This window comes from Drosophila elegans, unplaced genomic scaffold (genome assembly GCF_018152505.1).
Source record: "Drosophila elegans isolate 14027-0461.03 unplaced genomic scaffold, ASM1815250v1 contig_208, whole genome shotgun sequence".
NCBI lineage: Eukaryota > Metazoa > Arthropoda > Insecta > Diptera > Drosophilidae > Drosophila > Drosophila elegans.
This window is the reverse complement of record NW_024545578.1, coordinates 16841923-16859745: the sequence shown is the minus strand read 5'-3', so window position 1 is coordinate 16859745 and position 17823 is coordinate 16841923. Positions and strand designations below refer to the sequence as shown.

General features: G+C 40.7%; 2 protein-coding genes across 12 annotated transcripts; both read left to right on the top strand.

Moving 5' to 3' along the window:
- Window positions 1–290: 290 nt before the first annotated feature.
- LOC108147496 (collagen alpha-1(I) chain) lies at window positions 291–12936 on the top strand. 10 transcript variants are annotated; one of them, XM_017274059.2, is made up of 14 exons: window positions 291–384; window positions 589–715; window positions 6418–6547; window positions 7578–7906; window positions 8083–8308; window positions 8370–8942; window positions 10053–10091; window positions 10159–10365; window positions 10430–10483; window positions 10545–10604; window positions 10667–10774; window positions 10834–10902; window positions 11142–11214; window positions 11540–11610. In XM_017274059.2, exons 2-13 carry the CDS (start codon window positions 692–694, stop codon window positions 11165–11167), a joined length of 1845 nt encoding a protein of 614 aa, XP_017129548.1. In that variant the 5' UTR covers window positions 291–384; window positions 589–691; the 3' UTR covers window positions 11168–11214; window positions 11540–11610. The 10 variants fall into 10 exon arrangements, with proteins under 10 accessions (XP_017129548.1, XP_017129549.1, XP_041563917.1 ...); XM_017274060.2 differs by lacking the exon at window positions 11540–11610 and having other exon boundaries at window positions 292–384; window positions 10053–10058; window positions 10216–10365; window positions 11142–11266; XM_041707982.1 differs by having other exon boundaries at window positions 297–384; window positions 10834–11214; window positions 11540–11805.
- Window positions 12937–15479: 2543 nt separating this feature from the next.
- LOC108147386 (prisilkin-39) lies at window positions 15480–17598 on the top strand. 2 transcript variants are annotated; one of them, XM_017273822.2, is made up of 4 exons: window positions 15481–15628; window positions 15700–15805; window positions 16272–16577; window positions 17127–17598. In XM_017273822.2, the coding sequence occupies exons 1-4, from the start codon at window positions 15602–15604 to the stop codon at window positions 17150–17152; spliced, it is 465 nt and encodes a 154-aa protein (XP_017129311.1). In that variant the 5' UTR covers window positions 15481–15601; the 3' UTR covers window positions 17153–17598. The 2 variants fall into 2 exon arrangements, with proteins under 2 accessions (XP_017129310.1, XP_017129311.1); XM_017273821.2 differs by lacking the exon at window positions 17127–17598 and having other exon boundaries at window positions 15480–15628; window positions 16272–16834.
- The last annotated feature ends 225 nt before the right edge of the window (window positions 17599–17823 follow it).

The following is a 17823-nucleotide window of genomic DNA, read 5'->3' as shown; positions in this document are numbered from 1 at the left end:
AAATTCTTGAGGCACGCAAGCAGATCCTAGAGATCTCGGAGCGCGAAAAACCGAGCGATCCGAAGAGAGTGCTCAATATATCAAGTATACGACCCGGGTCTCCGATGTTGGCTTAGTTCGAGCTCATCTCTCCGGCGCTTGGCCAAATAAATTAACGAATCCGGCGAAAAAAAGCAAACTCGTTCCACTCACACACTCACGCACTTTAAGCCAGACCTTTGTGTTGGTTAGGAGCTGCTCTCAAGTACACTGAGCGCGTCTCGAAATTCGATTTTTAGTCTTTTTGTGTCGAGTTTTTTTCGCCTTTTTGTTTTGCGTCTGCCTCTGTTTATATGGCAAAGACCCGATGCGTTCATCTTCAGTTCGTCCACATCGGTCACCACGGTATGAGCTCTAGTTTAGGCTCCTAAAAGTAAATACTAAAAAACCCCACCATCTGTGATCAATGGCAATCCCAGCCCCAAGCGAACTGTACTAATTGCAAGGATAAACAAAGCGGAATTTTTGCAAATTCCTATCTTTATAGTGTGAAACTGTGCTCGTCTACGATTAAATTCATCTCAAATAAACCTTTTCTTCTTTTTCAAGATTGGAAAAGGGATAACTGAGTTTATTCCGTTGGAAAATAAAAAAATACCTAATTATTTACTGGCGTTTCTTGTGTCAAATAAACCATAAAACTCGTTGCAAAATGACGCGTGTCGCTCTTTGCATGGTAAGTTAATAGAATAATAAAAAAAAACAATTATTTTAAGCGAACAGATTTGATTAACAAGATCATTAAATTTTTATTTGCAAATCTCAAAATTGTTTATTTGCAATTTGATTAAATTTGAGCTTTTCGAAATATGTAGATTGATTTCTATAGATGACCTTTACCAATTTAAACGTTATTAAGTCTCATATTTTGTAATATCTGATGTCGGCAACAACATTTAGCACTTGGTCAAAAATAATGTCAAACATGATTTACAAATTAATATGTGAGAAATACTACTGCCCATTTTGTTTGATTACAAACGAGTAATGCATGGCAACCAAGTTTGAAGGTTCGAGCTCTAAACTGCATTTAGAATACCTGTAGAGCTCATGGCCAATAATTATGCCGGAATTCCTCTTTTAACGAGCGCTAACAAGTCGGGGCAAATTATAACTATTTCGGGTAATTTTTTGTTCCGTTTATTTGCCAAAGTATGGGCTCGCAGGCAACTGAGTAGGTGGAGTAACAATAATAATAGCCAACCGGCGTTTTCTGGGCAAACAAATACAAATACCGGCAATTTTGTAACGATCCGATGCAAACGCAGGTACTTCTGTTTGCTTTACCGCACAACGCAAAAGCAATAGTATTGCCCAGTTTTTATTTGACTGAAATTTTTGTTGTGCTGCTCAGTCTACTGGATTTTATTGTTGTCATCTGAAATCGAATCGATATTCGTAAAGTGTGTTGTTTTTAGTCAGGCGAGTCAACGGACAAAAATGAGGCATCAGGGAAAAATGCTAAACGTTTTGTTGTTTACCAAAAATAACGAATTTCTGGGTATTTAACTTTGAGAGAGAGAGTTAAATTTAAATCATTGCGGATTTTGTTATTGTCTGCAATATGCAAATTCGATTTTGGTATCATTTGTCAGGTTTTTTTTCGAAGGGAACCACATACTATATGTGCGAAAGTAAAGGTTATATTAAATCGTGAGTCAAGGACCCGCTTCATTAGGAAAGACTATCACAAGAGAGTGTTAATTTGATTATGGCAAAATATTCTTAAATAATATCTTAGATAATACTCATCCAAAGCTGTTAATTGTTTATGCTTGTGACTGCTGTTTTCCTTTTTTGCGATTTTTACGACCAAATAAATTCCCCGAAGGTGCCATAATGATGCTCTAAGTGAGCTGCGATATTATCTCGATTTGGAGCTAGAAAAATGATTTCTGTCTCGGGCCATGCCACCTGTCAAAATACCTCCATTCCTTTGACCCGTTCCCTGTTGGTCTTTTGGGGTTAAGCTTTTGGGTTTCGGAATTTATGACCATAGCCTGCGGCTTAAGCCTCTGTTTCGGCCGAGATATTCTGCCAGACACGTACTCGGCAAACAAGAAACAACAAGAAAAAAACAGAAGTTGGGGGAGAAAAATATTGTTAATGCCCAGCGGCAAACGTTGACAGCCCATCTCCTGTTGGCCCACAATTCTTTTTATTATAAATTTGTTCTCAACTTTGGTTGTGCTGAATTTTAAAGAGTGCGCGGAATTTTCTTCGCCGTCTTGTGTAGTGCAATTTGAAGAGATTTAATCGCTCGCTAGGCGAGTTGAGTCATAAAATGGAGTAGCAAAAGTCGAGGTTGGCATGACAAACAGTTGGCTGCTGGCTTATAGGCAATTGAAATAAATTACGGCATTTATTTGGTTGTAAAATGGTGCGTAAAGCATGTCCAAAGAATAGTTTAAAGTTTACAGTTTACAGTTACTAGAGTCAAAGGGAAAATTTTAATAATAGGAGAAAGAATCAATTCTACAAACATGGTTGAAATATCTAGATCTCATCTGTAAAATCTAAAAGCAATATTGCCAAAGGACATAAGGTTCTAGTTCTTAAGAAGAAAAAATATGTGTGCCAATAGTGTAGGGCCTAAAGAAAATACCTGTTTATGAACTTAACTTTAGCTGGACAGACTTCTGCTCAGAACAACCTTACGTAAGAGTTCAGGGAACTTTATCGACTCCCATTCACTTTTATAGCTCATCATACTTCTACCCCTCTTGACTTTCGATATTTGAGGCCCAAAAGGTATTGTATTGTGTCGCTTTAAATTGTGGGTTTCCTTTGTTGGCATATTTCACTGGCCAATTTTAATATGGAATCTATATAGAGGCAGAGAGATGTGTGTATCTAAAATACAAAATCTAGAAATGCAAATTAGGTCTTGATCGCTTGTCGGCGATTTGGAGAGACAATCGCCATAGGTGACCGCTATGGAAATATATGAAGGCGATGATAGAGGAAGTCTTCGGGCTGGTTTAAGTAAAAACGAAAACGTTATACAAAAAGTATTTATAAAGCCAGAGCCAAATGCCAAAAGTTGAAAGTAAAAGTTTTTTTTTTAAATAAAATGATGTCACTCGGGATGTTTGAGCGTGCCAAGCACAACGGTTTATTTTTTAATTGCTTTAATAAATCAGAACAAGTCGAGTGGAAGTTCACTGACAGCCCGAAAGTTAATGAGCTACATTCTGTGGACAAATTCTTTGCTTTGTCTGAGATCAACTTGGCTAATACGTTTGTCTATCGATGTGGACTGGACTCATTAGCACTGTTCTGCTCTCAAAAAAATCTAGATACGGCGCTAATTAAATGCGAGTCTGGATTAACTGGAAAATCCGAACCCAAAAGGCCATCGCCCACATCTGGTTATTCCTGTTTCCTCAATTTTGTCGTTCAAACCAAAATTATTTTTTATTTTAGTTTTTGGGTCCCAATATTTGCCAGGTTCTAGTAACTCTTTTGTTACTGAGGGGAATTTTGTTGCCGTTTAGGCTCATTATGAATGTTTGTTAGTCATTTTTGTTGTCATCTATTTATCTTTATGCAAATGTTTGGTGCGGAGTATGGGCATGTTGAAACAGACATTTCACAACTTTACAACAATGTTTCGTTGAAGAGAAATTTCACAATTCCCTGCAGCCCGAAACTGCATCCCAAAAAAAAACAGTTATCATCGATTAAGGTCGCCGTCCCACAGTCAGTTGCATTTTGATTCGATGTATACAAAAATAAAGATACATATTTTCTTGTTCAACTTATTGGCCGCCGGCAAAAGATCGACCTTGAAAAGTTTAAATACTTAAACGAAAAAAAGTTTCGCCCCAACCGCCAAAGGGCAAAAACAGTCAAGAGGTTTGAGCGAAAAGTGTGAGGATGACTAAACCGGTTACTTTTCGACTGATTATAATGACCAAGATGATAATGATGAAAAAGACGATGTACACGAAATCATGTAAACAAAAACAGAGACTAGCGTCTTGTGCGTGCGAATAAGTCGATTAATAAATTGTCGACGGTGAGTTATGCAAAATTTTCAAGATTCATTGGCTCATTGTGCACACTAGTGGTATCCATAGAACGCTTCGGTTCTCAAGGCGTATCCAAGCGTTTTTTGGGTCACAACGTCAGTTGCCACTCGCTTTGCATGATCTATGCGACTTGGAATTGATTTACTGCATTCGCAACTTGAAATTCGCCTCTTCGCACTTCTTTTATGACCGACGCCTGTCTGCATATTTGTGGCCCACATTTGTTAGTTGGCTTTTGCGTTTAATTGATTGGCAATTGATGTGCGCCTTTGTGCAGCGATCAGCAGCTCAAAAGCGGGCTTGGCTGCCCCTTCACTCAATTTAAGAGCCTTATTACCAGTAATAAATGAATTTGTCAGTTTTCTGGGCTAACCCAGTTTCGAAATCAGGGTAAAGTTGAAATATAAAAAATCACATCAAAAATATATGAACAGTTAAAAATGTATTGCTTAATATCCAATTAATTGCCACAAAGAATTTTTTCGGTTAATCATAATATAGTCAATTTCGATTAACTTAGTTTCAAACTAAAGATTCAAAAGCACTTAGTTTTAATTGTTCAACTCTGTCTCTAACTTTTCAAAAAAAAAAAAAAAATAAATAATAACAATAACACTTCAATCAATCTATAACTTTTTCTTAAGTTTTCTCGACAAAGGAAAAACTTCAACAATATGCTAGTTTCCCATGAGTGAAAGACAAAGTTTTCGAACATGAAACGTAATTCACTTCCATAATAAGTCAAAGATCCATGGGACCAAAAAATTAAAACCTTTAGTAATATTCATCCAGCATTTTTCGATTGACTTTGATGAAAGACACGCAATGTGAAATTGGGGAAAAAAGCTGAAAGAGAAAAAGCAACTTGTGTTTATGAAAAACTTGCCATGCGGCTAGGCAATGTGGGTGAGATGGAAACGACCTCCGTTGTCAGCAGCTGCTAGATATCATGGCATAATAAATTAACAACAAAATTGTATTTTTTATGGACTCTGAAATTTTTGTCCATAATTTCTGTATTTATTGATCAGTGGTGGAGATTTTGGAGCAGGCGATTTTGCAACAAACTTCAACTTGAAGATATGCCAATCAAAAGACAGTTATCCATCGAGCCACCGATTTGCATTAATGAGGTTTCATATTTTTGCTTTTGGAATCTCAATCTCGAGCCGTTCGATGGCCGCGATAGGCAAATAAATTCGTTTTATGAGAAATTCATTTGTTTAGTCGCCGCATTTTCGGTTTCCTTCACATGGTTCGGTTTCCATTTTGTTTGCACCCACAAATACGCAAAATTATTGACCTTATCGCAGCCATTGATAGATGGAATCTATGGCGGGTGTTAACCATAAAATGCCATTGTTTCCCATTTAATTACTGCAATTCCTCTTTAACCTTAAGACAAACACACCCTCGACAAAGAGATGGAGGCTCAATTTGGGTTCGAACAAATCTATCAAATCATAAACGAGTTAATTACTTAGCATAATGCGAAGGTCATTTTCCGCACCTGCCTTTTTCTGTTTCTATTTTTTTTTTTTGGCTACAAACTCAGCGACATATTTAAGAATTATGACTTGATTTATGAATTCTATATTAGGATGTGGTTAAAATACGTTTCGGAAAATAACTCGTTTTAATAAGGAAGTCTTGGCCAAGCCGGAACCTAACTTGATTATATTAATTCTATGGGCAATTTATGCAAATCGATGAACGAAACAATTTCGTAATCTCAGATATTCAGGCAGAGATCGTCGGCCAAAAGATGATCCAACGATTATGATGCCATCGGTAATCGATTTGCAGCCTGCCACTCAGAATGCCAGCAAGTGCGTTTAGAACTAAGCTAATTGTCCATTACTGTCAGTGGAAGCCAACTAGTTTTTCTTCGACTGTGACAAATGTTGGGAAATTAGCATGTTCTACCAAATCAAAAGCCAGTTCCAGTTTGCTAAAAAGTCCGTCAACATTTGACGAGTGAGCCAAGAATGCGCTGTGATTTAATTATAATGCCTTTGACATTTTGCCAGCAGTTTCGGTGAACGGTTTTTACTTTTCGCTTTGGTTTCGAATCGAACCGGATCTAAATGGCTGCTGATTTGCTTGGGCCTGTTGGAGATACACATAACCAAAAACGAGCTCGTGTTTTTGACTCATCTCTGGCCACAGTATGCAAATTGAGTCGAGCCAAGCCAAGCCAAGACTTAAATCTTTAAGATACTAGTTAGGTGTGGGGGCGTGCTATGAATGGGAAAAATCTTTCGACAGCTGTAACTTTTGGGTTTTTCGTCGTTCGACAGTTTCATTAATCATTCACCATCTTTTTGTGTTTACTTTTTTTCAGGCCGTTGCTTGCATTTTGGTGCAATGCGTCTACTCTGCAAAGTTCGATGAACAGAACCGTCGTCTTATTCTCGATATAAACGACCAAAAGACAACGAACCGTCAATACTATTCGTCAAATATTGACACAAGTAAGTGAACACGTTTTACAATTTTCTATCCGTGTCTATCTAAGCCGCTTGAATCCATTTCAAACATCCGAAAAGTAAAACTATTTGAAAAACCCCGATCCATTAACTATGTAAAAATCAGTTAAACGTTGTACTGCCCATTCATTTTTGATATGCCCCATCCATGCAGTTAGTTAGTCCTTGTTTTTGTTAATTATATACCACTTAAGTAGTTAAATTGACCAAAACATTGTTATCGTAGTTGTTAGTAGTACCTTAGTCGTAAGTACTTGTATTACCTCCCCTCCCCTTTTGTTAGATCAACCAACTTACATTAATTAATCTACACCTCAAATCAAAACCACAACCAACTGTAGAACCCTTCTATATATATTCATTTATATATACCTCCGTAGCAGCTTTACTAAACTCACCCAGTAGAACTCGTAGTATGCGTTGTAGCTATACTCAAAATGTAAATATATACACGCTCAACAATCAATCAACCATTTACCTATATATCTCTCTCTCTCTCTTATTCTATGCTACTTTCTCTTTCTCTTACATATAATTATACACTTCTTTCTACAGTTTTATGTAAGCATTTGTTCTTCAGTGGCCAAAAGTTGTACATGAAACTTCTTTAAAAATGCTTCGCATACTCATAACTCTACCTCACCACCTCAAAATTGATTACTTCAACCAAAACCAGATAAAAAGGTTACAAAAAAAATAAACCAAACCAACAAAAGCACACAACAAACACCAACATTTTCTTTATAAAAACATCATCTGATTAGGTTCTTTGTGAAACTTTCAGTTACAGCGCCCTTTAAGAGATGTTAGATCACAGTCAGTTAGTCGAGAGTCTTAGGGTTATATAAGTACACCATTTCCAGGTCCTCACAGCACTCCAAAAAATACAAGCAAAGCACACCAAATCACACCAAAAAAAAAACCCCAGTTATACTCTAAACATTACTCTTCCAAACCAAACAAAACCCCAAACCAAAAACCTACCCAAATCGACACGAACACGATCACCCAAAAGATGCCTATCGGTATGGCTACGATGTCGGCAAGACCGGCAACTTCCATCACGAGACCCGCGGTCCCGATGGAGTTACCTACGGTTGCTACGGGCTGATCGATCCCTACCACCTGCTCCGGGCAACACACTACGTGGCCGATGCCCACGGTTACAGGACTGTGGAGCCGCAGAAGCCAGTGGAGACATTCCCGCCACATCTGTACAAGGAGACCGACGGCGGTCCCTCGGAGCCGGGTATTCTGCTGCAGTGGGAGGAACTCTACTTCCCCATAGGATGTGGAAAGTTTGCGAATGGCGCCCAACACGGAGTGCCGTTCTTCCTAGAAGACGTAAGGTGGCAGGGGAACTCCTACGGACGGTTCCTGGTCATTTCCAAGAATTTGACTTCCTGAAAGGCAACAAAATATTGCATGCATAATACTTTTGCCTTTTGGGTAATTACATTCTGGAACATGGTCGGGAACGCCGATGGAACCCCTTCTAACCGGATAAACCAATATTCCAGTTCAAAACCAAGGGAGGCAACGATGCGATACCATCGTTCTCCTCCAACACACTAGTGATTAAGGGCTCCGACCTGAAGAGTCTGCCCATCCATAGGCCTACTGGTCCACTGGTGCCCCAGGGCACGGGCATCTTCGGCACCGACAAGGGTCACTCCGATCTCAGCCATCCCGGCGATCAGGCGCCGTCCTTCCATTCGGTGAACACCCTGCTACCGGGTAGCAACAGTGAGCAATGAGCTATAGCCGGGTCTGCGGATCGGAAACTGCAAAGTTTGTGTCCTTCTAGATGATGGCCAGTACGTGCCGGACACTAATCCCTATGTGCATGTGATTGGACCCAATGGCGGAAGCGGAGGCAGCGGCTCCGGCGGCGGTTTTGGCGGAAACGGAGGCTTTGGAGGCGTTGGCGGTTTCGGACCCAACGGACCGGGTGGTCCCAATGGACCGAAGGGACCAAATGGACCAAATGGACCAAACGGACCACCGGGACCACCTGGCGGCTTGGGTCCGGTCGGCGCGGGAGGAGGAGCCTCAGGAAAACCGGTCTACAAGGATGGCGATCGCACTGGCCTGGGCAGCGGTTCCGGAATCGGTTCCGGTGATCGCATTAGCACCGGAAACGGTGGCGCTGTCGGTTCCGGCGATCGTTACACCACCGGCAACGGTGGTGGCAGTGGCGCCGGCGGTCGCTATACCACCGGAAACGGTGGCGGCGTCGGCGGTGGCGATCGCACGGGAACGGGCAGTGGCTTCGGAATCGCTTCCGGCGGCCAGTACCGCCCGGAGAATGAGGGAACCTACACCAGCACCTACACGCACACCGAGACCGGTTTTCCTGGGGCCATTCCATACACTCCAGGTTAGCCCTCCAACGATTTTCTTCACATGGAGAGCAAAATTTGAACGAGCTGTGGACGGAGCGGACTAACTTATAAGTACCCAATGACAAAAGGTTACCTAAAAAGCATCGACATCGTATTCCTCATTTAAATGCGCGATCAGTTCGTTCAAATTTTTCTCTTCAAGGTTTTTAGTTCGTAAGAGATGGCTAAATTATCACTATGTCTAATTTACAATAATTTAATTAAACTTTAAACTATTTTAAGGACTTCTCGTTTATTTTCAGCCATGAAAACAATGATTTCGCACCTAACTTCAATATTTTCTATAATTTTATTTTGCAACTTTCCCAAAAGAACATACACACACATATATAAGTCAGGCAATGCTAGGGCACGTTTTTGATTTTTAGTTATCCCTTATCAGAGCACCTTTCCCAAGAGCGCACAATCCCAATCTATATCTATATAAATATCTATATCTCACTTCCTTTCCCTCCTGCACAAAAAGTTATCGAACGAAATGAAAAAGAAAAGCAATTTGGTCACAAATTCTGTTTCTCAGCATGTTTATTTGGCTGAGATCCGTTCACAGTTATATCACCCATGCTTGCACCGATTCTTCAGTTCAACACCCACCCATACACACACTCCAAAACACCCACACAAACACACCCACTCACACAAGAACACACATTTATTGTAAAATAATTACACGGCACATAAAAAAGTAAAAAATAAAACGCTTGAGCAATGACTATTAATCAACTCTACAACTGCAACTAACAATTAATACCTGTGATTTATTTTAGTTTGGTTTTCGGTATTCCTGATCCCCTAACTAATCCCATAGTTTACTACTAATTCCATCCTACTTGTTTGCTTGTTGTTATGATTTGTGTTTTTTGGTGTCGGCCTAGACCGTTTAGCATGTAACTTATTGTAATTATGTAGATCAGTATTAGATAATCCACTGTCGTAGTCTATATATTTTGTAATATACATAGTTACTAGTAGCTAGTTAGCTAGTATCTGTAACTGTAGTTAAATCGAGAGCATGTAGACTGACCACTTCTTACTGCACAGTTTCTAATCCAACTATTTTTGTGATCTTAAAATCCAATCTCTAGATAACGGTAAATATAACGGCAACAGCGGACAATATAACGGTGAGTTAACTATAAACCATAAAACTAGGATAACAAATACTCATGTTCGACTGCCATTCGTCAACAGGTATTAACGATGGTCGGTATTATCACGATGATTCGGGTAAATATGTTCACGTTGAAGGCCCAACCGGTCCTCCAGCACCCCCATATGTCCACGTTGTTGGACCCGAAGGCGGATTCGGAGGAAACGGTGGCAAAGGAGACGGCGGCGGCGTAGGCCCCGGCGGCCCAGGCGGCCCAGGCGGCCCAGGCGGACCTAAAGGACCCGGCGGTACAATTTTTGATACATTTTTACTTTATGAACATATGTAATGTAATTTTAAAACACCAATTAGGCCCCAAGGGACCCAACGGACCTCCCGGACCCCCCGGCCCACCCGGACCACCTGGTAAGTCTTTGGGAAATGCCCTATAGCTTGCACATTTAACACTCTGCATTCTATCGTGTAGGACCTCCCGGACCTAAGGGACCCACCAAGCCCGGACCTTTCGGACCTCCAGGACCACCCGGTAAGCTTTAGATAATCATTCAATTTATGGGCCATGAAGCTAACTTAATTTTAATAATTAAGGACCACCCGGACCCACTCGTCCTGGACCCTATGGACCTCCCGGCCCACCCGGCCCAACTCGTCCCGGCCCACCCGGACCACCTGGCCCCACTCGTCCCGGCCCACCAGGTAAGACATTTAGCTACAATGTCCATTAAAAAGAAAAACTAAAAATACAATATTTCCAGGACCTGTTCCCAACGATCCTCGTTACTCGGACAAGGAAACGCCCGGCTACCTGCCACCAAACCAACCGGGTAAAATCTCAACACCACCCCACTCACAAGTCATTCAAATTGAACCACCCACCAAGCCAGTTTTTAAGCCGAATTACGAACACAACAATGATTATGTTATTAAGAAAGTACCTGTAACGACAAAGCCACCACTAACCTATATTCCTCCTTCTTTCCCAATCACTCCGAAACCCTATGTTCCCGTTCCCGTTCCACCTCAACCGCCATCCCAAAAAATAACCACGACGACGATCGTACAGCCAAAGGTCCCGGTTATCACTATTGAGAAGGATAAGCCCCATAAGAGCGTTACTTCACCGCCAGTGACAACGGGTAATATTGAAAACCACACGTACCTACCACCACCACCGCCGACTCCGAAATACGTGACCAAGACTCCGACTCCGACTCCGTCTCCAATTCCGACTCCGACCCCGCCCCCAATTTATTACGAACCCTCGCCACCGCAACCTTTTGCAAAGGTTTCTGTGACGCCACCGCCACAAATCCAATACCATACGCCACAGGTTCCCACCGTGGTTGTCCCAAACAAACCCGTGACCGTTCCGTACAAACCTGTGACCAGACCGCCACCAGTTTACGTTGAACCGAAAGTAACGCCCCGTCCCTCTCCACCTTTGCATGTGCCATCGATCAGCGAGTCCTGTGTATGTAACGCCGATAAGACGCACTCATCGAAAAGCACCCTTACCTCAACCACAACCACAACCACCACGAACTCCTATCCCAATCCCGCCTCCGTTGACTTTAACAAACAATTTTCCGGCTTCAATGGACAAGCAAACTTCGGCAGCATAATAAACGCCATGTCACTGACCCAACTGCCCGTGATACCCCAAGCTCCCGGACAGCCGGCCTTCTATCCGCCGGACAAGATCCCCAAGGGAGCCGTCATTGCCCTGATGCCCGTGGTCATCCTGCCACAGGAGTACTATTCCAACTGCGAGGAGAACTCAATTAACCAGCACTCGAACATCGATCCCTTCCCGCTGGGCGTCCAGCCCTCGGTGTCCTTTAGCCTGCACTCGGTGCTGACTGGTTCGGCGCCCAAGGATCAGTGCATGTGTCCGTGCTCGTGCACCCAGAACCTGCCGGGAAGATTACACAAGAAGCGCGAGGCCAGCGATGCCGAGGCTCCGGTGGAGGTCAAGGTGGCCTCTCCCTCCGAGGAGGTGAAGGTGCAGGTTGAGCCCGTAGCCGCTCCCTCCGAGGAGGTGAAAGTTCTGGTCGATCCCATCCCAGAGGCCAAGGCCAAGGTCGAACCAGTCGCAGCCGCTTCCGAAGAGGTCAAGGCCGAGGTTGAGCCCAAGCCAGCAGCCTCCGAAGAGGTCAAGGCAAAGGCTGAACCCATTGCAGCTGCCTCCGAAGAAGTCAAAGCTAAGGTTGAACCCGAAGAAACGAAAATCCTGGCCGACCCCAAGCCCGAGATCAAAGCGACTAGCGAGACGAACTAAGACAAGGACAGGAGAACCACCCAAATCCCCTCCCAGATCCCGCTTTAATCCCATCCCAACCTCGATCCTACCTCCCCACGAAAAAAAAAACAACAACTAAACCTAGTCTAAGTATTTTTAGTGTCTGCCAGGCAGGACCAACCAGCATTTAAGAAGGGTAAATCGAGCGGAGAGCCCAGTTAATGTGTTCGCTTTCTTGTGTGTTATTCGAATTCGACGATTTTGTATATTCAGCAGTTTTGGTAAATGCACTCCAGACCGCCTGTCCACGACGACTTTCGGAGCTCTCTTTGTAAAATTTCCCTTAAACACTGTTTGTAATGTAAACGTTTCCTTGAAGAGAGAGCACTTGGAATTGGCAAAAATGAGAAAATTGTTCTGTGACATGTTGTTTATTATGCATTTGTGTATGCTTTTTTATTTCTTTATGATTTTGTTCAGTTTTATTTCTTTATGATTTTTTATCGACTTTAGTTCTTAGTTTATTTAATGTCTACTCTAATAATGATTGAGACGGAATATTGAATTGTTATATCAAAAGAGAAATATTGAAATTAAATAAAAATTAAGAAAAAATGCATTTTGGCTTTCTTACTAGTGAAAAATTCGATTTAACTGGAAAATGAAATCACGGAAATGAAATATGTGTTTTCTATACCTTAAACTAGGTGGTCACCAAGGTAGCTACCCTGTCAATAATAAGGTTTCGAAATCATTGTGAGAAGGACAATATGTTACAAATATGTTCTGGGTACCAATTGATTGAAAAAGGTTCCCTTCGTTTTCCTTTTACAATCAAAAGATAAGAAGTACACTGTTGTTCAATGAGGACGTTTAAGTGACCAGCTACTCACGACCACATTCTGGAAAATGCTGCATACCCAAAGGGCTTATTCGTTATTTTACATAAAAACATCCAATTAAGGTAATTTTTTGTAAAAAGGTTGGTATTTCGTAGAATGGCGCTCTTCGCATTTTTGCCTAAAAGTATGCTGTCACTAGTGAAATTCAATACAGAACTCGATTTAACTTATAATAGTCGTCGAACTTTATTGACCCATAGAAATGATACTGAATTAAATATCTTGCATAAAGGCTTAAATTCGGTGATTTTGTCTATACCAACTTCAAGGAACAAATGTATTCTTCATATATATTTTATATTATTTCCATAAGCTATTCATTTTTTTTTGCATATCTTTAAAGATTTAGTATCTTTAAGAAATCTCTTTGAAGTTGGGCAACCTTAAACCTAAACCTAATTTATTAAAACGAAAGCCCATCAGCATAAGTAAATTACCAATTAGGCGAGCATCTAAATTTACTCACAGTCAAAACAAGTTTAAAAAAATCCAATTTGAAAATTAAATCTTAATAAAAGTGTAAGTGAAAATGATGTTTATAATGACTTGTGTAAGCCGCAATCATCGCCGCTTGGAGCCAGCTAAGAGGTATTCAGGGTATGCGTGACTTAAACTTAACATTTAATAAATACAAGAAAAGAACACATTTTTTTAAAATTCTCCTTGATTATTTAAGCTCATTTTCGTTAAGACTTGAAATTTTCGAGGGTTCGTAGCAGTCGACTACTTCTAATTAGATTTATCTGACGCATATTGTGCGTGAAATGGCTGTCGGCATAAAATATCTGCCATCCAAATATGTGAGAGGCTCCTTTTTTCCAACGTTTGGAGTGGTATTTAATGCATGAACAAGCTAACTCCTCGGAAAAAGGCCTGAAATCAATAGTCGAACAAAAACATGGAGTGAAGCCAAAGTGAAATGGAGACTGTTGTTTATTTTTTTGTATTCTGCTGTTGTGGTTCTTTGTTGTTTGTAAAAAAGGAAGGTATTCATGCTCATAAAATACCTTTAAGGTTGGAAGGCTTGGCACAATATTGCCTTAAGCTTAGGGGTAAAAGAGAGCAAAGATATTTTATTAGCATTTATTAAATTACAATCTGACGAAGACATCCAGCATCTTTGGAAGATATAAATTAAAAAACAACATATTTCGACATGTGTGTCTGATTGCTAAAATTTTAAATATAAAATTCGAGACGATTACTTACAACAACTTTACCTTGGCCCAATGTGTAACCCAGTTTTGGGATCAATTTTACAACTATGTTAGATAAATAGCTGAAAAGTTGCAGTACCCGCATGTCGCAAAATACCCGATACTTTTCACACATTGTATCTTTAGCTTTAGCTGTGAACTCTTCAGTTGGCTTAGGGCTTAAGTGGAGGTCAAAATTCGGGTAAATACAAACACACATATTAAGATAATTTCCAAGCTTTCTAGTCAGCGCCGGAACTCGAGTTTTATGAATGAGTTTACAACTTCCCAAGGCCTTTGGCGATTATGAAATACTTTAGTTCTGTATGCGGCACGATAAGCGGCGATTATGCAAGAGTGTAGCACAAAAAGTTCACACAACCAAACCGAAAAGTCAAATAAGTTCAATATTTGGACAGCAAACTCACTGTGGATAATTGGAATTAAAGATATACTAAACAAGCACGACCTGGCTCGCCGCTCTTCGTATTCTCATTCATTGCGGGGTGGCGGTGAAACTTGAAAGAAATGCGATCTGTGAACTAAGGGTAAATATTCAATGGTTCGCGGGCGGGGTTTTTCTCTGTTTTTGTTTTTGTTTCAGCTTTGCTATTTGTGTTTGTTAAAGTTTTGCAAAGACAAATAGCTAAAATTAAACTCGGCTCACGCACTGGCAAGATGGGGCATTTATTTTGTCACCTGCCTGGTGTAATTGAGAACATTACTCGTATTATTAATAATAACACATAATCACAGTCACTGTGGCAGAAAAGGTCTCCCTCTCTTTAGAACTCTTTAGGGTTGGATAGCAACTGGGCGCCAATTTCCCACCTTTTGAGCCGAAGTTTTGCTTTGGCCACACCAACGTGTCGTATGAGTAATAAAACCAAGCTTGGCTTCCAAGTAAGATACAAAAGTGCGACAAGTGCGAGAGTTGGGGGCTTTGTTTTGTTTCTGTTTCTGTTTCGGCTTGTTTGTCTCGACGACGTCGACAGCGGCTTTAACTTGAGCGTAGCAACTCAGCCGGAAAATGAAAAATATAAATTGGCCCCGTGTCTGAGAAACAGAATTATTTAACGTCCAACAACCGGGCCAAGCAGTTGTCTTGGTTTCCAAAGCTCTCTTTACGGGAAGTTTATTCACTGTATTCTGATTGCTTCTTTTTAAAAATAGTAAAAAAAGAACAATGTTCATTAAGCTATTTACGCTAATGGTGAGTGCTCTGAGCGATATCCAATTTGTGTACAATCCCCAAACACACAAGCCCCCAAAACGACTTTTCAGTTGGCCGTAACTGGAGTCTGGAGTGCTGCCCTGCCCGAAAATCAGGTAGCAACGGCAGCTAGGACGTCGACTGGTGATTTGGCCACAGCCGAGACTTCAGCCAAATGTGAGTACAAATTGGGATAGTGGTATAATATAGGTGGAGCATTAAATTTAATTGAATTCATAGAACTTAATCTCGCATAGTTTATGATTAGGAAATCAGAAGGACGAATATTACATGTTACGCATAAAAAAAAAATATTAAAAAAATAAAAAATTGGATTGGAGTTTAGTGAGATGTTTAGCCCAGAAGAAAAGAATTTAGATATATAAATATTTTGTGATATGCAATATATTCAACATGTTATTTTTATTAGCCATTTCAAATTAATTAATTTCCAAGAATATAATAATATAAGAATATAATATCGTGTAATTTATTTATTGTTCCTTCAAGAATAAAACTCAGATGAAAATATATTTTTCTAGGTCAAAATATTATTTTAATCAACTAATACAAATAATAACTATTTTAAGCCTTAAAGGTTCTGTAAAATGATTGAGCAACTAAAAAACGTTCTCTGTTTTAGTGATAAATCTATTTGGAACCGGCTCTGGCTATCCCAACTATGGCTATAACTACAATCGCCCAACGTACGGCTACAATCCCGGCTATAATACGAACTACTACGGCTCATCGGGATATTATCCAGGCTCTGGCTATGGCTCCACAACGTACTATCCCAACCAGGGGGGCTATGGATCCTCGAACTACTATCCAACCCAGGGCTATGGCTCAGTTAACTATTATCCCACCAGCAGTTATCCCACCACGAACATTCTGGGATCGCAGGGAGGAGGATATGGCGGATATGGCGGATATGGTGGATACGGAGGTAATGGCGGCTTGAGGCAATATTCGGGTTATTGGCAGCGGGACTATCAGGGCCAGCGGAATCGCGGCTATGGCTACTACGATGACACTGATCGCTTTGGCCTGCCTTATTCCCGAGATCGAGGCTCAAATTCCTATCACGGCTACAACTAAGTATCTGCTTTTGTTTGTGTTCCATGTTATAGCATTTTTGTTACCGCTTTTTCGCCTCTTCCCTTGACTAATAATAAATCCAAATTGTATCTCAAGTGCTACTAATTTAATGTGTAAGTTGTCGCTTTTGCTTGGCGCGTAATTAATTTGCTTCTAGGTTACATTTCCACGAGGCATTCAAATTACCTGCGGACACGCCCAATTGCACACTCAAATTTGCCGTTTGTCATTCGTTCATATTCATGCTCTCAGTGCTGATGAAAATGTGTGCTTTTATCAGATGCCTAAATTAAATGCATTTTTGAAGCTTCAACCCAAAAGTTGGCTATGAAATTGTGGTCGAGCACATCGCGTTGCCAACTTTCTGACTTGTTTTACCCGCTCTCTTCATTTACAGGCTATGTGCGCACCACTTTTGGCTAAAAACAGTCCAATGCGAAGTCCGACAAGAACTTAACCAAATGTTACGCTTCGGCACGCATCAAAATCAACACACAAAAAGATCGTAAACTTATATAAGCAATTTATTAGGAAAGACATCTCCGAAGGCGAAATAACCTCTGAGCCGGAATATTTGGTCAGCCACTTTAACTGCACCGACGTACACATCTCCTCAAGTTTTTGCTCGGAAACAAAGTTTGTGCAGCATCTTGTCTTGACTATTAAGTCTTAAATTTTAAGTAAAGTCTTGTTTATGTTTTCACTTTCGCCTTCTGCAAGCTCGTAAATGCAGTGGAGCAAACTTTTCGTTGGAATTTTCCCGGGAAAAGTGCCCGAATCCCTGCACCGACAGTTGAGCATGTGCGGAGAGCAATTTGTGATAAGCTAATAGATTTTCCTTGTTAAATAAAGCAAAATTTTGCAACCAACTTATGTGGGGCCAAAGAAAATTAATTAAACCAAATGGAGCTGAAGCTAAGTTTAAATATAATATTAAGGGCATTTTAAAATGAAGAACTACCGTTCATGATTTTGATAGTTGAAGGTCATCACAACTTTGTTAGGAAACACATTCCAATAGTAACATCTGCATAAGAACTAAAGAACCAAAAACAAAATACAATACAAAATACAATCATAATGGTATTAAAAAG

Bases quoted from the DNA above. Each gene is read 5' to 3' on its own strand.
- LOC108147386 (XM_017273821.2), top strand. From the start codon at position 15,602: ATGTTCATTAAGCTATTTACGCTAATG. The intron at 15,629-15,699 runs GTGAGTGCTCTG...ACGACTTTTCAG, and splicing joins TTAAGCTATTTACGCTAATG to TTGGCCGTAACTGGAGTCTG. The intron at 15,806-16,271 runs GTGAGTACAAAT...TCTCTGTTTTAG, and splicing joins AGCCGAGACTTCAGCCAAAT to TGATAAATCTATTTGGAACC.
- LOC108147496 (XM_017274054.2), top strand. From the start codon at position 692: ATGACGCGTGTCGCTCTTTGCATG. The intron at 8,943-10,052 runs GTTAGCCCTCCA...TCCAATCTCTAG, and splicing joins GGCCATTCCATACACTCCAG to ATAACGGTAAATATAACGGC. The intron at 10,092-10,158 runs GTGAGTTAACTA...ATTCGTCAACAG, and splicing joins CAACAGCGGACAATATAACG to GTATTAACGATGGTCGGTAT.